Source organism: Petaurus breviceps, unplaced genomic scaffold (assembly GCF_028583685.1).
Source record: "Petaurus breviceps papuanus isolate PSGF00001 unplaced genomic scaffold, PetGlider_PUasm1.0 356, whole genome shotgun sequence".
NCBI classification, from domain to species: domain Eukaryota; kingdom Metazoa; phylum Chordata; class Mammalia; order Diprotodontia; family Petauridae; genus Petaurus; species Petaurus breviceps.
This window is the reverse complement of record NW_027186290.1, coordinates 800,834-821,062: the sequence shown is the minus strand read 5'-3', so window position 1 is coordinate 821,062 and position 20,229 is coordinate 800,834. Positions and strand designations below refer to the sequence as shown.

The 20,229-nt window shown below is 53.1% G+C and overlaps 2 protein-coding genes across 4 annotated transcripts in view; one reads left to right on the top strand and one right to left on the bottom strand.

Moving 5' to 3' along the window:
• LOC138168284 (zinc finger protein 420-like) overlaps window positions 1-20,229 on the bottom strand; it is a 771,269-nt gene that overhangs the window by 596,856 nt on the left and 154,184 nt on the right. The window lies entirely within an intron of this gene.
• ITSN2 (intersectin 2) overlaps window positions 1-20,229 on the top strand; it is an 86,394-nt gene that overhangs the window by 14,315 nt on the left and 51,850 nt on the right. For all 3 annotated transcript variants that reach the window (XM_069097345.1, XM_069097344.1, XM_069097343.1), the window contains exons 2-12: window positions 4,562-4,615; window positions 5,276-5,368; window positions 6,311-6,374; window positions 9,026-9,189; window positions 10,926-11,129; window positions 11,219-11,315; window positions 11,963-12,102; window positions 14,865-14,928; window positions 15,749-15,886; window positions 19,347-19,432; window positions 19,840-20,090. In XM_069097345.1, the coding sequence (XP_068953446.1) occupies window positions 4,585-4,615; window positions 5,276-5,368; window positions 6,311-6,374; window positions 9,026-9,189; window positions 10,926-11,129; window positions 11,219-11,315; window positions 11,963-12,102; window positions 14,865-14,928; window positions 15,749-15,886; window positions 19,347-19,432; window positions 19,840-20,090 (1,332 nt within the window). In that variant the 5' untranslated portion in view covers window positions 4,562-4,584. The remainder of the gene's footprint in view (window positions 1-4,561; window positions 4,616-5,275; window positions 5,369-6,310; window positions 6,375-9,025; window positions 9,190-10,925; window positions 11,130-11,218; window positions 11,316-11,962; window positions 12,103-14,864; window positions 14,929-15,748; window positions 15,887-19,346; window positions 19,433-19,839; window positions 20,091-20,229) is intronic.

Here is a 20,229-nt window from a genome sequence, read left to right as displayed (position 1 = left end):
CCCTGCAACAACAGCACTGTCCTTCACCAGTGGACAGTATTCACTCTCTGTCTGCAGGACAGTCTCAGGGCTTCTTAACCAAAAGCCAGGTTCCAGGACTTCTTCAACAACAGGACTGTCTTTTACCAGTGGACAAATCTGGCAAAACAACATCAAAACAGACAAAGTACCAGCAAAACAGCCATGTCTCCTCAGTCCTTGGCAGCTCTGGGAACAGGTCTCAAAAGTCCAGGGCGATTCAAAGTGGCCACCAGCAATTCTCTTAGTCTCTCTCTCTGCCTCCTCGTGGGTGCTGCTTCCAAAAAGTTCTTCTGCCTCTCTCTTGTCTCTCCAAATCTATGTCACCAGCTCCTCCCAGTTCAGGACTTTCTTTTCACTTCAACAAGTCCATCCCACAGGTGCGATTAACAAGCTCTGGGTTTTAACACAATCAGTTTGAAAACCAAGCCAATACAGGGGAATCTTTAATTGCCATTACTATCACAGGGACCCTCAGGGGCCTTTGAGCAGAATTTGTCAAAGTTGTTTGTCTTTAAAGTATTGTTATTATTGTATATAATTGTTCTCCTGGTTATGCTCACTTTATTTTGCATAAATTCTCTGAAACAATCCCCTTCATTTTTCACAGCGTGATAGTATTGCATCACATTCATATACAATAATTTGTTCCGCCATTCCACAGTTGATGGCCATCCTCTCGGTCTCCACTCCTCTGCTACCACAAAATGTTTTTGTCCATGTGGGCCCTTTTCCACTAACTTCCTCATTTTGTGTAAGAAGACTCAAATAGGGGTGGCTAGGTGGCACAGTGAATAGAGCACCGGCCCTGGAGTCAGGAGGACCTGAGTTCAAATGTGGCCTTGGACACAAAAACTAGCCATGTGACCTTGGGCAAGTCACTTAACCCCAATTGTCCTCCAAAAAGCAAAAAAAAAAAAAGACTCGAATACAAAAAGAAAGGAAATGAAAAATAGTATCCTTCGGTCCAGATTCAGACAATATCAGTTCTTTCTCTGGAGGTGGCTGTATTTTTTCATCATGAATCTTTGGGATTGTCTTAGATCATTGTATTGCCGAGAATAGCTAAGTCATTCACAGTTCTTCATTGAACAACATTGCTGTTGTCGTGTATGAAGTTCTCCTGGTTCTGCTCACTTCACTCTGCATCAGTTCGTGTAAGTCTTTCCAGGTTTTTCTGAAATCATCCTGCTTGTCATTCCTTATAGCACAGTAGTATTCCATTACATTCATATACCACAACTTGTTTAGCCGTTCCCCAATTAATGGACATCCTTTCCATTTTTATTTCTTAGCTGCTATGAATTTTTTTGTACAGATCCCTTTTTGGGATGCCTGGGATGGCCAGCAGTGGTATTGCTGGATCAAAGACTATACAGAGAGTTAAAGCCCTTTGGGCATAGGTCCAGATGCTCTCCAGAATGGCTGGATCAGAGTATAACTCCACCAAGAGTGCCTTAGTGTCTCGGTTTTTCCACATCCCCTCCAACATTTCCTTTTTTGTCATATTAGCCAATCTGATAGGTACCTCAGAGTTGTTTTGATTTGTATTTCTCTATTCAGTTGTGATTCAGAGTACTTTTTTCATATGGCTATAGGTAGCTTTTATATCTGTCTGAAAAATGCCTCTTCATGTCCTTTGACTATCAATTGGGTATTTTTATAAATTTGACTCCGTTTTCTATATATTTGAGAAATGAGGCCTTTATCAGAGATATCTGCTGTAAAAAAAAATTCCCTGTTTTCTCCTTTCCTTATTTTGGCTGCATTTGTTTTCTTTGTACAAAGGCTTTAATTTTATATGACCAAAATGGTCCATTTTATGTTTCATAATGCTCTCTATTTCTTGTTTGGTCCTAAATTCTTCCCTTATTCACACTGACAGGTAAACTATGCCATGCTCTCCTAATTTGCTTATGACATCACCAGGAGGCCTTTTCTAGCCCCAGCTGCTAGTGCCTTTCATGTGACACTGGGACATCATACACTGTATGTACCTTGTATGGTCATAGTGGCTTACATGGTTCCTCCTCATGTCCCCATTAGAGTGGGGCTAATCCATTCTAGTGCCTGCTTATGGAGCTCACTGCCTGCCTTCCCTTCTTTGGCCTCATCCTACTGAGGTTGGGGGATCCAGGATTGAACCTCAGATTGGTCTTGATCTAACCTGCAGTAGCATGAAAAGGAGTAATTGCGCTTTAAGGGCCATCAGCCCCAGCCCCCCTAGGAATACAGATGAAGACACTGGGCCCTTGAAGGATCTAACAAAGGCCTCTTCAGTCCTGCGCAGTATTAGGGGACCGAAGATGAATGTACAGGTGTCTGATCCTGGCCAGTTTGGGGAGATCTCCAGAGATTTCCGAAATCAAAAGCCCATATTCTTAGAATCTCAGAAGTCTTAGCATTGCAGAATTCACCATTCAGTTCAACTCAGTATGAAAGAAGCCTCCGTTTTTCCGCCATGTCCCTTGCAGGAGAGTGAGGTCTAAAAAGCTCACTCTTGAGCTTGTTACCCTAGTAGGCCAAGGCCTTTTTGTCTGACATGTGGAGGACAAGGCCACCCAAGCATGGGGTCACCAGGATGGGGAGGCTCCCACGTGCCCCCCCAGGGGCAGCCTTCTCTCTTCTCCTCTTCTCTGTTAAGCAAGTAAGTTATTCCCTCCTTACTACTTGTAAAATCAAGCAGAGTTGGGTAGAGTTGGGGGAGGGGATTAAAATGATGCCCTTTTACTCTTTCATCTTACACCCTAAGGACATGTGTATGCCATTGGGAAAACAGTTCTTCCTTCCTCTTTCCTTGTGAACAGACTGAGGCCTTGGTGATGTTGCTAAGTTCAGAGGCGTTCCCCAGACCCAGCTCTTGAAGCGAAGCTGCCTCTAGTTCTTTGGCCCCTTGTCTGGGTGTGGGGATGTACGTTGGCCCGGGGCCGGCTCTTACCCTAGGGAGATGCACAGAGCCTCAGCAGCGTCCCCATGGAATCAGAAAGCTTAGAGGATGGCTATGCACAGTCTGCCCATTGTTGTCCTGAGTGATCCAGCACTGACTGGCTGCTTACATGTGGATGTTGTCTGCGGGACAGGGGTATAAACCTTGGGCCTCCCTTTCCCCATTCCATGATCCTCAGAAATACGTAGTCGTGTAAGCTTGTAGCTCTCCCTCATTTCAGTCCGTCATGAGTTTGATGTCATGGGAGAAAACATTCCTTACATTCTCTTTGTTGTGGGGCCTGAGTGATCGTCCTCTAACCTTATGTGACGTATGTTTTAAGGAGAGACTGAGAGACCTCTGAGGCCTTGGTCTCCAAATGGAAGTTGGGGGTAGGACCCCCAAAGGATGTCAGAGGATGGGAAGATTGGCGGCATTTCCATGGGCTCCGTGATAAGCAATCACACCAATCCCTCTGCCCTATCCCTGGGCTGTGCTAGCTCCTGCCTCTCTCCCACCTCCTGTCCCTCTGGAGACCCAGACTGGCCTCTTCACTGAGCAGGAATGCTTGGCCACCTCATCAGTGGGTCATGTCATGCCAAGGGTATTTATAGCCAGGTCACTGGGGGTGAAGGGCTCCCGTCAGGAGCTGCCATTCCAGTGGAGAGAACCGCTGGCGCTTCTCAAAGTGCATGCAGTATCATGCATTATACAGTAAATACCCCCCCACACACACATACACAGTCACTCCCCAGCTCCAGCAGGCCGAAGCCCCGGGCTGCAGCAGTGACTGGGCAGCAGGAAAGAGCCCCACCCCAGCTTCTCCTTCTGAGTGGAACAGTGCCTCGGACCTGAGGAGCAGGTCTGGCTACGTTCTCCTCTCATCCTAGCTTCCTTCTTTCCTCCCCTCTGACCCTCTTATCTGTCTAACCGCCTTCCCTCGGCCCCCCGGGTGCAGGCCCTGGGGACCTCGTGGCCTCCTCCTCAGGGTTCTGCTTCCTTCCCATTCTATAGAGTCCTCTGTTGTCCTGGCCCAGCCCCACAGTTCTGACTCGGCATTTGTTGTCTCCTGAGCCCACGATGCTTTGGGCCCTCACTTCTCCCTCTCACAGTCCCTTGTTTCCTTTAACATTCAGCCTGGTGCTTCCTGTGTTGGATGTCCCCCACCAAAATGGTCTGCTGTTTATTTCTGATAGATTTAGCTGACACTTTAGATAGAACATAAGCTCTTTGAGGGCAGGGAGAATGTTGTCAGCGTCCCCAGCACCTAGCAGAGTGCCTAGGGCCCAGTAATCAGTGCACACAGTCGATGGTTCCAGGAGGGTGACAGCAGCACAGGACTCTGGTTGGGGGACCTCTGGCCTTGTCCGCTTGGAGCGCGGTTCCAGATTCAGACATGGAGCTTCCCACACATTTTGCGCTGGCTTCTCTTGAAGCTCATTCTTTCTACTGCTGTCAGAATCCTCTATTGTCCCCTCGCCCCACCACATAAATCTCTCCTGTTTAGCAGGATCTCAAGTGTGTCCCTGTCCTGCCTCAAGCGGGCTTTAAGGGTTGACCTGCCTCCTGGCATGGGTCATTACAGGTGCCTGCACCCTGTGTTTGTTCATGTTACAGATGGCTGAGAACTTCGAGGCACCATGATGGCTCAGTTTCCAGCTGTTATGAATGGTAAGGGGGGCGGGGGGAGACCTGTTTGCTTCTTTGGGGTTTGCAGACTTTCCTGGAAACTCCTGGACTGACCTCCCACTATAGCTTGCTGGTGGTGCCCCTGGTAGAGATTGCAAGATGACCTCATGCCTTCCACGCCCAGGGGCGCTGTGGGAGGGAGGCCCCCATGTGACTCATGCCCCTTCTGCCAGGACCTCCTCATCATGCTCCTACCTGGGATCACACTGTCAGCCTTTCCAAGGGAGCTTGGCTCTGCCGCCCTCGAAGCCGATGTCCACATCTGCCTGGGGCAGGCACCCCATTACAAAGCTCCCCTCGAAAGGCTCTCCTTTCCTCCCCTTCCTCCTTGCTTTCTAGCCTCTTTGCTGTCTTCTCTTTCCCCATTAGATTGATTCTCCCCTTCTTCCCTTCCTCTCCCTTCCTCTCCCTCCCTCTCTTACTCCCCTTTTTCCCTCTTCCTCTCCCTCTCTCTGCTCCTCCCCCTCTTTCATATTTGGGAGCTAACCCTCAGAGTGGAAACGGTGGCTGATGGCTGTCTGTTTTCTGTCATTGGCCTTTGCTGCCCATCCCTGCCATGCTGCACCATGCACCCCCGAGACAACTAGGTTTCTCTCCCAGCCAGCAGCATCTCATGACTGCATCTTCGCTGTTTGTTTTTAGGAGGCCCGAACATGTGGGCGATCACCTCAGAGGAGCGGACCAAGCATGACAAGCAGTTTGACAGCCTCCGGCCTGCTGGAGGGCACATCACAGGTCAGCGCAGAGGCCACTCTGGTGCTGGCACTTTGCTGGGCAAGGCGCGTACGAGCTGAGCTCGGAGGTCACTAGGGGCTGTCTGTTTCTGGGTTTCTTTCTTCCCTCTGCATCATTTTGGACAAAACTCTCCCCAAGTCCCTCCAGATTTTCATGCCCTCTTCCCATGTGGTATCTGGCTGTCATCTCAGGCCAGTAAGGCTAACTTGATTATAAAATGGTTCATCCAGTTGCCTGTCTCAGCTTGGTTGGGAGCCGCTGATGAGGGAAATGCTGGGGAAGTGTAGATGATTGGTCATGCAGACGGCTGCTTTGGACAGGGCGCAGGGGGGAAAGCCTGCACTGAGAAAGCGCCTGTTGCTTTCCGGCCCTGGGCTCCACACTTCCAGTAGGATGTGCTTTGATCCTCACAATGCCCTGGGAAGGCGGGGACAGAGGCTGACAGAGGGGCACACAGCTAGTGTGGGCCTGGAGCTGGATGGAAGCTCAGGCCTGTGACAGGTCTGTCACAAGTCCGTCACCACAACATCACCCCCCTTCTCAGAGGAACCATGAATTCCTCCTACCTCCCTTCCCCGTACATCCACTCGGGCCTCTGGGCCTGGAACCCCCACTGCTCCCCTCTGCCTCATGAGTGTTGTGCACGAGCCTCACCAGCTTTCCTGACCCCCCCCCCCACCCCCCCCCGCCCCTCCCCCCCCCGCTCCGCACCCCCCCCCCCCCCCCCCCCCCCTCCTGATTTGGGGTTAGGCCCGCCCCTCACCAGCTTTCCTGACCCCCCCCCCCAAACCTGGCAGTGCCTTCTCCCAAGAGCTTTGAAGAATGGCATGCCTTGTGCCTCATGCTGTGCGTGGCACAGAGCAGCCACTCAGTGAGCGTGTCTTGACTGGCTGAACACTTGCTGAGCTCAGTAGCTAATTGGCATTCTTGTTTCTGCTGTAGGTGATCAAGCACGTGGTTTCTTCTTACAGTCTGGCCTCCCAGCTCCTGTTTTAGCTGAAATATGGTAAAGAATCTTTCTTTTTTTATTGGAGTAGTCAAAGATGTGCCATTGCAGCTTTTCAGAGGTCCTGCACTTCCCTGTGCTAGGTGAAAGCCAAAAAGAGAGGTTGTTGAGGAAACACTCCTTCCTGGTAGAAGAAACCGGCAGACACCTGGGGCTGGAGGGCATGGTGTCCTCAGGGAGAGACGGCCCCCGGGCACCCCCTCCCGACCCAGCCTCTTAGCTGATTCCTGCCACAAGGACATACAGAGCCCGTTATTGTCAGCAGGACTCTTGTTTTGTGAGAGGAGCCCTTCCTGGTCCCATCCGATGATGTGTCGTCTCCATACTTTCCATAGTTTTTATCTCTCAGTTAATTTTAGAATCTTTCAGATTTTTTTTTGTGCTGATTCTGCCAAATTTAATTCCTAGAGAAGTTTCCCCCCTTTATAGCTTTTCCAAATCTGAGTTCTTGTTCTCCCCGCTCCGCTCCCCCCCCCCCCCCCCCCCGGAAAGTCCAGTCTCCTTTGTTTCTTTGTCCATTAATCCTCTCCTGATGTCAGCCAGGCAGTCAGCATTTCGTAAGTGCCTTCTGTGTGCCAGGTGCTGTACTAAGCGTGGGGTAAACAAAGCGAGGCAGAGACAGCCCTTCCCCTCAAGCGGCTCGTGATCCAAATTCCGATGCCTAGAAATACTCTGGTACGAGCCTGGGGTCTCCAGCCCGCGGGGACTTGTCTTGGTCCAAAGACCAAAAAGGCCTGCTATAGAAGGGACAGACAGATCCCCAGCCTGGAGCCCAGTAATGCTAAAAAGGCACCAGAAGGAACAATCAGAAAGAAAGCCAGACCCAGTGCAGAGGTCCACAGTGCCAGCCAGGATCACGTCCAGAAACCCCAGGGCCCTGGGCAAACTGAGCAGAAAGAAGCCAGAGGCAATGGAAGGCCACCAGGACAGAGCCACGTGTGGACGGCCTGGTGTCCTGAGCCACAGTCAGAGGGGCAGCTGGGCAGTTGTGAACCACCGGGACCTGCTCCCCGTGCTGTCTTCACCATCTGGAAGGGATGGTAGCACTGGAGTCAGAGCTGTGCAGACAGAACCCAGACACTGGGGCTGGGCCTTGTCCTAGCTTGGCATCCCTCAGGCCCCAAGCAGGGTCTGGCCTGAGAGCGAGCTGGGCCCCAGCAACTGCCAGAGTGCCCAGAAGAAATGAAGCACGAGATGGAAAGGGGGCAGGAGCAAAGCCTCCCTCCAGCCTTTCTCCCCTGAGAACTACCAAGCTTGCTAGGAAGGTGGTGGTCGGCTGCACAGAGACCAGCAAGGAGGAGCCTGTGAAAAGGCCGTACCAGGTTACCTTGGGCAGAACAGTTTGAGTGAAGTTTGAAGTTGAGAAATTGCCATGAGGCAGTGGGCAAAGGAGTTTAGCTGTGAAAGGGCCCAAGCAGGGTTAGCATGGAGAAGACCTGAGCTTATCTGTGGCCGTCAGAGTCAGCACATCTGGAGAGGTGGCAAGATTGCTTGGCTCAGCCAGTCAGAGGATATAGGAGAGGGCAGATGCGGAGTACCTGCCCACTGCATGGGAAGGGAAGGTATGTGGCTGACATGTCCCTCATCCTTAGCACTGTGCGTACGCCAACAGAACAACTGTGTGTACATCTCCCTGCACTGGGGTGAATGAGGGGTGTATTGAGGGACCTGGGGGGGCTTTGGACCTGATTCTGGAGGACTTGAGGCAAAACTGAAGGAAGACCCCAAGAGTTGAACTCATCCGCAGATCAAGAGGGCTGGACTCGGGGCCTTTGGTCTTCCACACGTAGATGTTGGTAAGACAGAGTAAGAGCCTAGCAAGAGATGGTGAAGAGAGACCTAATCAAGGGCTGCTGGGCCCCTGGAATGGCCTTGTTCCCAGAGACCAGCGCTGAGCCTACAATGCAGTCAGGTGGTGTCTCTCTGCTCAGCAGTCAGGATGGAAGTTACCAAGAAGCTACCATGGCAGAAGGTGGAGGGCCGACGGGAAGGAGGCCAGGGATCGTGAGTGTTAAGGGAGAGTGCTCCTGCTCCTGTCTCCAACTGCTGTTCTGACTGGAGAATTCAGGAAGGAATCAAGGTCCCAGGAGGGAGAGCAAAGTCCTGGCCGTTGGGAGACCCTCCTTGGACTGATCCCAGTAGAGGTTGGGGGACCAAACAGAGCCTCCCACTTGCGACCCTTCCCTGGGCCACAAACCGTGTGGCCACAAAGTTCTGAAGCTTTAGCACCAAAGGTGCACAGGCCGCATTTTATCATTGCTGCCCGTGAGGACGGGCGGGCGATGTCAGAGGAGGGGCAAGTGAAGAAGGTAGGGGCTCATCCTGAGATCGACAGAGTACAGCCTCCTGGCCAAGGAGGAAACAGTGCTGATGGGGAGGGAGAGAGGAAGGAAATACTAAGCACCTGCTATGTGCCAGATGGCAGGCTAAGTGCCTGTTTAGAAAGTCCTCAAGGAGGTGCCGGGGAGGCCTTGGTAGCCCATGGGGTGGCTAGAACGGGGTGGGAGCTGCCGAGGTGCCTTTTCTTTTCCTGAGTTCTCTTGTCTGTGTTGGCAGCATTGAATGCTTGACTGCTAGAGGACCAAGCATGTAAAAGAATGTTTCTCAGGTCACTCCCTTGATCAGACGTCTCATTTTCTCTTTGCTCTCAGGGCATTGTCAGACCTAAATAAAGACGGGAAGATGGACCAGCAAGAATTCTCCATCGCCATGAAGCTTATAAAGCTCACACTTCAAGGGCAGCGCCTGCCTCCGTGCCTGCCTCCCGTCATGAAGCAGCCGCCCGCATTCTCCCCCTTGGCGTCGGCGCGCTTCGGTAGCTGGAGATGCCTGTGGCTACCCCATTTCAGTTGCTCTGAGCCTTGCCTGCCCAAAGGGGCCTTGGGCACCTCCCTGGAGAGGGTTAGGGTCAGGATCAGGCAGCTGGCAGGTGGCAGGTGGAAGCCAGAGCCCCCTTTCCTTCTGTTGTGGAGTCCTTCCACACAGACCCCTGATCCCAAAGAGCAGCCTTCACAGCAGTGTTCTCATTGAAAGGTCTGCCAGAAGAAAACAAGGCCAGTGACCACCCCTGGCCTTGCAGCTGTCTCCATGTCATACATAGGGCCTGCAGTGCATGAAGGGAGAGCCTGGGAACATCCCTGGGCAAAGTAGCAAGGACCTTAGTGGTGGCAGCTCATGCTGATGGGGTCTTCCAGAGGTCTTCAGATGTGCTCACTTTTAAACTGCATGTGCAGGTCTTTGGGTGGGCTGAGCCAACTTCTGTCACTTCTGTTGGAGCCTTCCTCCACACAGAGCCAGGGCCATGCATGGCTTGGCCTACTGACCTACACCTTGACCTACACCCCAGGTGGCTGCCCTCAGCCACAGTCTCCTGTACCATCACCACAGAGTTGGCACCTGGCAGAAACTCCCGCAGTCACGTAGGCTGCCCCTCTCACACAGCTCCTCATTTCCATCCCCCAGTGGGCGAGCCTCCTCCTCAGCTCCAGGGGCTGGGAATCTCCCAAGCACTTGGCAGAGACCTAGACTAGCATCCATTGCCATTGGGCCTCACTCAATAGTAACAGTCATTGAATGAAGTGGCATAGTCAGCATGGTGGGGCCATCAGTTACTTGTAGTGACTCCATGAGGAGAGTCTGGCCACGTGTGTCCTGCAGAGACCCTCCGTAAATGTCCCAAGACACAAGGGCCTCACTTGAAACCAGTGGCTCTTCCCCATCAGGGTCAGTGTGCTGCTGTCATGGGTTAGCCTGGCATCATTCTGTGGGCATGCCTAATCTTTCCTCCCTTATGTAAGAAAAGTGGTTACCTGAGAGACTCTTATAGTCTCTTGGAGCAGGATGGATGCAGGGTCCAGAAGACCTGGTACCAAGGCCTTGCATGCTTCTTGTATGAAAAGGGTGTCCAGCCCTCACCCCTGCACATGCCCACAGGGATATGGTGATCACCAGGCTCCCCTGTGTCTGCCCTTGTGTGTGCTTGTACATCTCCTAGAGCCTCTGCTCTCCTAGCTTCCTTTGGCACTTGATGATTTGTGGTCCCTTTCAGCCTTAGAGGCTCTGTCCTGTGCATAGATGTAGGCCATACCCTTTGTTCTGGGCACCAGGACAGAAGATGGTAAACTGAAACCTGAAGCCAGAAATAGCCGTTGGTTCTCATTACACTTATTCCTCACTGTATCCCGAGGGCAGTCAGATGAATAGTCCTTTTGGCTCCCCCAAAGCCGTCCCTGGACTTCTGAGCAGCTCTCAGCAGAGGAAGAGAAGAAACGACCCATCTTCCAGTAGAGTTCAGGCAGCCATTGGAGCATCTGCGTCCTCTATTCCTGGCACCATGTTTAGTTGTAGCGAGGCCAGAACGCTCCTTGAGAAGAAAGGAATATTTGGTGGAGGCCGATGTGTGCTTGGTCTTATCAGGAGGGCAAGGACTGGCCTCCCTCTGAGGGGGTGCTGCAGCTTTGGGCCCCTTCTTACAAAGGTGCTGTGCTCTTAGGGTTGAGTCGTAAGCAGGGAGTGTTTGGTCTCACTGAACCTGTGGTGTGTCCCCTGCAGGAATGGGAAGCATGCCCAACCTGTCTATTCCTCAATGTGTGCCTCCAGCTGCCCCCATGGCCCCTGTGTCCTCAAGGCCTTCCGTCACTTCCCTTCCTCCCTTGGGGATGCCCGCTCCCCTGGTGCCCTCCATTAGCACCTCATCCTTGCCCAATGGAACTGCCGCTCTGCTTCAGCCCATGGCTGTCCCCTTCTCCTCAGCAAGTAAGTGCCTCGGGGTGCGGAAGGGTGGTCTTTGGGGTCCCCATTGGGGAGTGTCTAGCAAGGACACCCCTGCTGCTTCTGTCTTGTAGCCCTGCCTCACACGTCATCATATGGTCTCTTGATGGGCAGTTTTGGCGGTTCATGTATCCAGAAGGCCCAGTCCCTGATCGACTTGGGATCGAGCAGGTACGAGCTATGTGGAGGTCCCAGTGCCCCTGTTTTCATTCTCTGAGGGCTTGTCCTGGGCATTGAGTCTTCCCAAGACCCCATTCAGTCCTCTGTGCTGATTGCCGCACAGCTGAGTCTGGAGCATTGGGGTGCTCTGTTCTGCTCTGACACGAATCGTTATTTTAGATTGGAAAAAAGAAAGGGCAGCTGTGTGTCCTCTCCCACCCCTCAAAAACCCAACCCCCCCAGACAATTTTCCCAAAATCTTTAGTAATTCTTCGGGTTAATTTTGGGCCAGTGTGCTGTTTAAATTTGCATAGCAAAATTAATTAAAATTGCATAGCAAAAATCAGTGTCTGTTTGCAGGGCCCCATGCCTACGATATAACAGCATTACTCTTGAATTTTCTTGTCCAGCCATTGGCCAAGTGAGCTGCTTCTCTGACATGCTTCGAACAGTGACAGTCTCTAACGGCGTTTGGACACGATGGCCTGTTTCTGTTGATCTATCTCCCTGTTAGGGGGGTGCTCTCTCCCCTAGTCCCTCAAGCCCGGGCTCCTGAGTTGTGGCCGTCCCCGTGCTGTCCAGACCTCGGGGCTGGTCCTCGCCTGTGGGCCCACAGGCTGGACTGCTGCACCACTTGTCTGCTTCTCTTTTCCCCACAGCTCCACATCCTCCACGGCTTCTCTGACAGGAGGCTCGCCCAAAGCTGGCTCCTCTGATTGGGCCGTCCCACAGCCCTCGAGACTGAAGTACCGCCAGAAGTTCAACAGCCTGGATAAGGGCATGACAGGCTACCTCTCAGGTGAGCGTGGCTGGCCTGGAGCTGAACATTTAGATGTTCTCTTTAAGATGATGACGTGACTCTTTGTCAAAGTCTCACTTTGCTATGCACAGCCAGGTGCCTCATCTTTATCCAGGGAGCCAGAGAGCCGCTTGGAAATCCGTCTGGCACATTGTCAGGTGGAGAGCCCCTACGGGACCCTGACCAAGGGTTCCTGGGTGCTCGAAGGCCAAGCGGCCACCCAATAAGCCCGTCTTGCTGTGGCCTCTGTACTATCCTGACATCGCCTAGACACCTGGATAGGCATGTGGAATGGCTTAGTGTTAGAGGTAGCCCCGAATGAGCTTCGGAGGGAGACAGCCGGGGCAAAGGCAAGGAATGGGGAGATGGAACACTGGAGTCCCAGATGCCCCTATGGCTGCTGAAGCACAGTCTGACCAGCTAGGAGGGGGCAGGAAAGGGACGGGAGGAAGCAGTTCTGGGCTCCTTCTAAGGGCCAGACCCTATGCCAAGCATGTTTACAAATGTCTCCTTTCCATTCTCCCAACGTGGAGCACTAGCTTCTCTCCAGAGGGCGCCTGGCACATGGGAGTTGCCGATTGGTTGAGAGCAGCTATATTCCAGTTTGGCTGGAGTGAAACGTGGGTGAAGGAGACGGGGCCGAGGGAGCCAGTTCAGAGCTTCAGTGCTAGGCTGAGGGCATAGGGTGTCCATCAGTGACATAGACCCATCGCTGCCATGGTTTGGGGAGACCAGATAGGAAGCTTTGGAAGGCACCAGGTTAGAAGGGGAAGGGTCTGCCCCAGAGGAGCGGATGTGTTATGTGCCTCCTGAGGAGAATCAGCTGGGCTTGGCAAGCAAGTAAAGGAGAGAGTCAGGGTGACCCAGAGTGTGTGGGGGTCCTTGCAGGGGAGTTTGGGGGAGAAAAGAGGAATTCCCTCTTATTGATGCCACCGGACATCAGGGAGAGCACTCCAGCAGGTACTTGGTAGGAGAATTTAGAATTGCCTTTTGAAATCTGAATTGTGCTAATGAATGAATCTACGGAAACGCAAGAGGCCATGTAGATAGAGAAGAGAAGAGGGCTGGGCACTGACATTCTCAGGGGAGCCCATCCTTGATGAGCTGAAGATGGGTGAGACCAACCATGAGCCGTCAGTCAATCTGGGACCCTTTTGGGTTTGATCAGAGCTTTCAGAACTGGCACAAAGGTCCTCCCTGCCCTTCCCAGCTTCTCCAGCACCCAGAGTCATGGCCCTGGGCCGCCTTCCCATCCCCCTCCCAGCTGCTAGTCTTTCCCTTTTCCTTCCTCATTCCAGTGGAAGCCAGGAAAGATCCCCTTGAGGACATGATGGGCTTTGAGCACAGTAGGGACTTTAGAAATGGTTTGCTCCAGGCCCCGTGGTTGGCCTGATTGCCCAAGGGGTCTGGGAGGCCCAACTGAGGAGTCTGTAGTTTAGCACTGAGCCAGTGAACCACTGGGGAGGGGAAGGCCACAGCCAGACCTTTGCCCCCATAAGCTTATTTGGGGAGCTGTGTGAAGAGTTCATTCATCCATTCAATGGCCATTGGTTGGGTGTCTGCTCTGGGGTAGGCACAAGGGATACAGGGACAAAGAAAGCCAGAGTCCCTTAGAGCTCAGATTCTGTTGGCCAAGATCAGGAGATACATTCGGAGAGAATCAAATGCCAGATCCCGTCAGTCATTTGTGCTTGAATTTCCGGTAGGAGGCAGGAGCTTGAGCTGAGCTCTGACAGAAGGCCTTCCGCCAGGTGGGAGACTGTGCAGGGCACCCCCAAAGAGGGGCTGCAGCCAGACTGGGCAGAGCTTTAAGAGAAGCTGGGAACAGGGTGACAGGGTCAGACCCTTGGTGAGGGAACCCCCGGGGATGGGGGGCCCAGATGGGGCAGATGGAGTGACAGGCTCTGGCTATCGTTGTTGGGGGAGACAGAGAAAAACTGAGGATGAAACTGGGCATCTGGAAGGACGAGAGTAGTGAGGGAGTCAGAGGTTCCTGTCAGCATCTCTTGGGAAGTGTCTGGGCCTGGTGGCCAGGAAAGAGGCGGGGGCTGGGCAGAGAGGGAGTTAAGCCAGGGGGTACCAGTTACATGATCCACTCAAGGCAGCAAGAATTCCCTGACCACCTGCTCTGTACTAGGTGCTGCAAGGACATAGAAAAGAGCCTAGCAGACCTTGGTGTAGGGGCAGGTGAGCAGAGGAGCCCGAGAAGGGGCAGCAGGGGGAGGAGAGACTGTCCAGAAGGGAGAGGTCAGGCAGGGGAAGGCAGAAGTGAGCCTCTTGAGAATGGGCAGTGTGCATGTGCAGAGGAGTATGGGAAGGGGACCAGAGGGAGGACAGGAGTGGGAGGGGAATGTCTGAGACTGTCCCTGTCCACTTGCTGCTGGGGGGCCAGATTGGCACAGATGTTTTCCCAAGGCCTCTGGTCTGCACTGTCCCTGGGAGATGCTGAATGAGCAAAGCCAGTGCCTCTTCCTCCCATCTAGGTCAGTACTCTGGTCCTGATAGCATCCTGGCCATTGAGCCTGGGTATTTCACGTACAGTGAACTAAGGTAGCCAAGGGGCATTGGCTTTGTTGGCCCCGCGCCTCACTGGGCCACAGCTACAGGCTGGCCCTTTGTCTCTGCTAAGCCCCTAGGGTTACATTCTCGACAAAGAAGGAGGCTAGTTTAGCCCAAGGTATTGGGGAGCAGCCAAGCCCTGCTTGTCCAGGTTCCCCAGGCCTTAATGCTGTGTTCTTGCTTCTCTTGGCCCTGTCTGCCAGGTCTCCAGGCTCGGAGCGCCCTTCTCCAGTCCGGCCTTTCTCAAACCCAGCTGGCTACAATCTGGTGAGTTTGTTCATGAATGGGGGGCTCGGGGGAAGTTGCAGCAGAACCCCCTCATTGCTCTCAGCATGCCTTCCTAAATCCCACACGAAGGGGGCGGGGGCCTGAAAGGGACAGATTCTTGGAGATTTCTTTGAATCAGCAGGAGTTTTTTTTGTGAAGTGTCTTAGGGGGCCTGTCAAGCCATCCCTCCATTTGACACAGGAGCTGAAATCTGTCTTTGCTCTAATGCAACTCTCTGAGGGATGAGGCCATGGAACCGAGATTTAGACCCGTCAGCACAAACTCTAAAGCCTCCCTGGCCTTTTCTCCACACGTTCAGGGAGCCAATTCCCAGGTGCACCTGGGCTCTGCCCTGGGAGCCCTTGGGCACAAGGAGGCCTGACCCCAAAATGAAGGCAGGGTAGACTTGGTGGCTTTGTGCTTGACGATGGCTTTGTTCACCACACTATTCAGAAGAGACGTTGAGAAGTTATTCCACCTTGAATTTCTCGGCATGCTTGGCAGGCGCCAGGCACGGGCAGAGTGCTGTCCTGGGCCCTGGAGATGCTGAGACAAAAGCCCAGATGCTCTGGGTCCTTTTAGAGTTTATTCAGCTTCTGGAGAGGAAAGAAAGCTGTTTTCCTTTATCATTCCTCTGATGCCCAAGTAGCTTGTGGGCCTGTTGCTTGTGTGCTGTAGGCTCCAAGGTCTTGGTCTGTGAAATAGCAATAGTAACAGGCTGGACCACCAAGGGGGGGGGGGTCATCCCAGAGGCAGCGGCATCACTGGGCAGTCTCAGTTGTCATTACCCTGGCACTTTCTGAAGTGGAATTTTCTTCAGGAACCTGGCTGATGTGGATGGCGATGGTCAGCTCAAAGCGGAAGAGTTTATCCTGGCCATGCATCTGACCGACATGGCCAGGGCTGGGCAGCCATTGCCTCTGACCCTGCCTCCAGAACTGGTGCCACCTCCTTTCAGGTGAGTGAACCCAGGGCCATTTGTGCTACAGACACTTGGCTGTCGGCTGTGACAGGGTAGCCCCGCAGAACGTCCTGAGTGAGGGGAGGTTCGCAGTCTAGGAAAAATCCTGTTGGGAGCCAAGGGCCCACGTCCAGACTCTGTCAGGGCCCAGAGTGGAACAGGGAGGGAAACTCCTACAATCAGCAATCCCAGACTTCTCCATGTAACCCCAGGGGTCAGGTTTTTAATAGACCTTGACCACTTCAAGGTATGAGTGATATGCCCCACACAGTACGCCTTCCCCCCCAAAACCCAGAAAATGGCTTTGTCATTATTCTTGGTGTGCTCATCTAGCCAGTGCCTACCTGGTTTTCCCCTGGTGGAATATAAACCATTTTAAGGCAGTTAGCGTTTCCTTTCTGTCTGCACACTCCTAAGGCCAGCACATGATAGGCCCTCAATAAGTGCCTATTGAATTCAGAACTCTTTTGGTGGTACTTTATGACCGAGAACCATGGAACACCACCATTGGGTGAATCCAGATGGTGAGAGAGAGAGACAGAGACAGAGAGAAATGGAGAGGTAGAGAGACAGAGAGGCAGAGAGACAAAAGACAGAAATGGAGAGGCAGAGAGACAAAAGAGAGAAACCAGCAGAGACAAAAGACAAAGATAGAGAAATAGAGAGATAAAAGAGAGGCAGAGAGACAAAAGAGAGAGACAGAGGCAGAGAGACAAGAGAGAGACAGAGAGTCAGAGAGACAAGAGACAGACAGACAAGAGAGACAGAGAGAAATGGAGAGGTAGAGAGACAAAAGAGAGACAGAGAGATAAAAGAGAGACAGGCAGAGAGACAAAAGACAGAGACGGAGAGAAATGGAGAGACAGAAAGGCAGAGGGACAGGCAGAGAGAGCTGCACGGGGCGGGGGGGGGTGCAGTTTAGCAGCAGCCCATTTCTGACCCTGAAGCAGTCTTGGCAATGGCCCCCAGCAGGAGTGTGGGGTGCCAGGCATGGATGCAGGGGCCCCCAGCAGTGCGGGTTCATTCCGTGCAATAGTTAGCCAGTCCCATGGCACAGGATTCACAGGTTCATTGGATCTGTCTTGATGGGTGCTTAAGCATTTTCAGGCTTGTAAGACCGGGTTGTAGAGTGGCAATAGCGGTGGTGCCAGTTAGCCCAATGAGACAAGCCAAAATGGCAGCCAAGGAGGGCCATCCAGTCTGTGGGGGCACAGCACGGTCAGGGCACGCAAGAGACCAGCTGTGTGGGGGCTGACCAGATCTCCACAGATCGAGCTGAGGGTGGCACCACGTTTCAGGCGTGCCCAGGCAGCCGATGGCAGGTAGTTGGGCTGTCGTGCGGGTGACACAGAGGGAAGGTTTTAGGGCTCCTCCCTTGTGGGCCATGGACACCTAGGGGGCCACAGAGCAGTGTGCCCTATACCCTTCCCCTTTCGTATAGTGGTAAGGATTTTGGGGTGCAGAGGACAGATGCGTGTCAGCGGCTCGCTGAGCCAGGCTGTGACTTGCTGGGGTAGTCCCGCAGCCAGAGTGTGTGTGAAGGGCTGGGCCTTGGCTCCTCGGCCAGCTGACTGCCTCTGGTGGTTCTCTGTGATGTCTCGTCCTCTGCAAGTAGCTGTGGATGCCAGCTTTCAGCTTTGGGAGTCTGGGTTTCACTGGGGGCTCCCATGTTAACAGCCTCGTCCCTTCCTACTGTCTCTTCCAAGCTCCCAATAGGACCCCTCCAGCCACCGGGTTGGTCTGGGGTTTTCGTGTTTGTACTTTGTTACGTCAGACTTCAGTCGCTGTTTGCGGGTCTTTGCTGACCCTCTGTGGCAAGGGCTGCCCGAGGCTGCACAGGGCTCCCTTTGTACACAGGGGGCCTTTCCCTCGGTGCGTCAGAGACGTTTATTTTTGAGTGACTCTGTGAGTGTAATCCCAGCTGGCTTCTCAGAGTGCTTGCACCCCGAGGCCCCCCAGGGCCTCAGGCTTCCTGTGTTTGTCGTCTTTGCTGGTGGATGTGAAGCCATAGAAGTGTTTTTATGTCCGTTTATATGATTTGTGATTTGGAGCATTCTTTTATTTGGTGGTTGTTAGTAGCTTGCATTGTTTTTCTTTTAAAAACTGCCTGACTGTATCCTTTAGCCACTTTTCTCTTAGGAATGGTTTTTATTCTTATATAGTTTTATCAGCTTTCTGTCTTAGATATCTGACCTTTCTCAGGAATGTTTGCTCTAAAATTTTTTTTTTACCTCTTCTCTTAATTTGTACTGTATTGATTTTGTTTGTGCTAAATGCCTTTCCTTTGGGGTAACATGCTTATTTGTCAGTTAGCTGCTGTAGGGTAGGGGAAATCTGAAGCAGGATTAGAACTTGGGGCTTCCTAACTCTATGTATAATACTGCACCCCCTAGAGGATGGGGTGGTTGTGAAAGAAGCTGTCGAGGTCATGTATTGGAAGAGATTGGAAATTCAGCGGCCGTGGGGGGGAGGGGGGAGGGCCGTGGTGCTATCTGCAGAAGTTGGAAAATCAGGAGGAGGGATGGAAGACTGGCAGTCCCTTTTTGCAGGTGTCTTAGTAAAAAGCACAGAGGGAGGAAGGAGCCGGTATAGATCTGTCTGGTTAGATGTAGAACAAGAGAGGGAGCCAGAGCCCCAAAGAAAGAAGGAGCTCGCCATTTCCCCCATGGTCTCAGATGTCCAAGCACACTGGTGCACCAGGGAGGAGAAGCTAAATCGGGCCTCAAAGGCACCTTTGAGACCTAAAGGGATGAGAAGCACAGTTGGTCTGGAGACCACAGAGACTGCCAGTCTGTCACTGGAGGGATTGACCCTCTGTGATTCTGGAGATGGGGCAGGAGCCTCCTTTCCTTTCCCTGAGAGGAAGAGAATGGGCAGAAATCAAAATATCATTGGGGGCCGTCTGCGTGCCCTGGACACCTGCCTTCTGGGCTCTCTCAGCCCATTCTGTCCTGACTTGCCCGAGTGATGGTTTCATTCTGAGGCAGGAGGAAACGGGAAAGTGTGTGTTCTTAACCTGCCTGTCACCAAAGGCACCTCTCTAGAGAAGCAAGGGGATCATTGGGGGAAGGTTTGGGAGAGAGAAGGGGGCTTCTGTAGAGCTGGCAGGATTGTCTATCTGCAAATTGATGACAAATGAGCCCCTCAAATCAGAGCAGAGAGAAGGGCTGGACCCTTTGAGAATGGGCAGAGGGGGAACAAGCCAAGGAGTCTGAGCCCTGGTCAGTCAGCTGGAAAGAAGAGTGTTGTGGACAGCCCAGCAGGGGAGGCAGAGGGGAGGGGAAGAGTTTTAAGAACTGTTTGGAATGATTGGCACGTCAAAGATCCCCTGACTCTGCTCCCTGCTTCTGAACATCTCAGGGCTCCAGGGGCATTTCTTGTTGAGAAGCCCAGCCCGTGATGCTATCCATAAAGTTCCACTTCACAGGGTTTCCCAACTGCCTTTAATTTTTTCTAGAGGAGGAAAACCTATTGATTCCCTTAATGGAACTCAGCCTTGCCACGAGAGAACCCAAGAAGAACCACCTCAGAAAAAGTTACCAGGTACCCCAGGGAATTGTCTGAGTCACCTTCTGTGCTGAAACAACCACGTTGGGGGGTTTCCCGGGTCTTTGTGCAGGACTAGGTGAGACCCTGCCAGAGGGCCCATGCATGGCAGACGAGGCCCCAAGGGTCTCGGGAGAGTTTCTGAGGCAGCTTGGAGATGCCCACGTTGGAGGGGGAAATCCCACGTGGACCCCACTAGCTTCCCAGCCCTGGCAGCCAGGCATTTGAAGAGAAATCCAGAAAAGAGCTGCAGCCTGACTCGGGTCCTTGTTTCCCTCTTGGACAGATCCGTCCTGCCAGCATCCTTCTTGTCCAAGGAGGGTCCCCTGTCCCTCAGGAGGGAGAGACAAGGAGGCTCGGGAGCTGGGGGTTTCTGGGCACTCACCACGGTGTCACCTGTTTAGTGACCTTTGAGGACAAGCGGAAGGCGAACTACGAGCGAGGAAATCTGGAACTGGAGAAGCGGCGCCAAGTGCTGCAAGAGCAGCAGCAGCGGGAGGCCGAGCGCAAGGCGCGGAAGGAGAAGGAGGAGCTCGAGCGCAAGCAGCGGCTGCTCCAGGAGCACGAGTGGAGACGGCAGCTTGAGCTGGAGAAGCAGAGGGAGCTGGAGAGGCAGAGGGAGGAGGAGAGGAGGAGAGATGCCGAGAGACGGGAGGTAATGGGCCCAGGGCCGCCAAGGGCTTCCTCTGGGGCTTGGCCTCCTGGCATTGCTCAGGCGCCTTCCCTCTGGTGACAGGAGCTGATTGGTACCCAGGGCCGCGCAGGAGCTTCCTTCCTCTGGGGCTTGGCCTCCT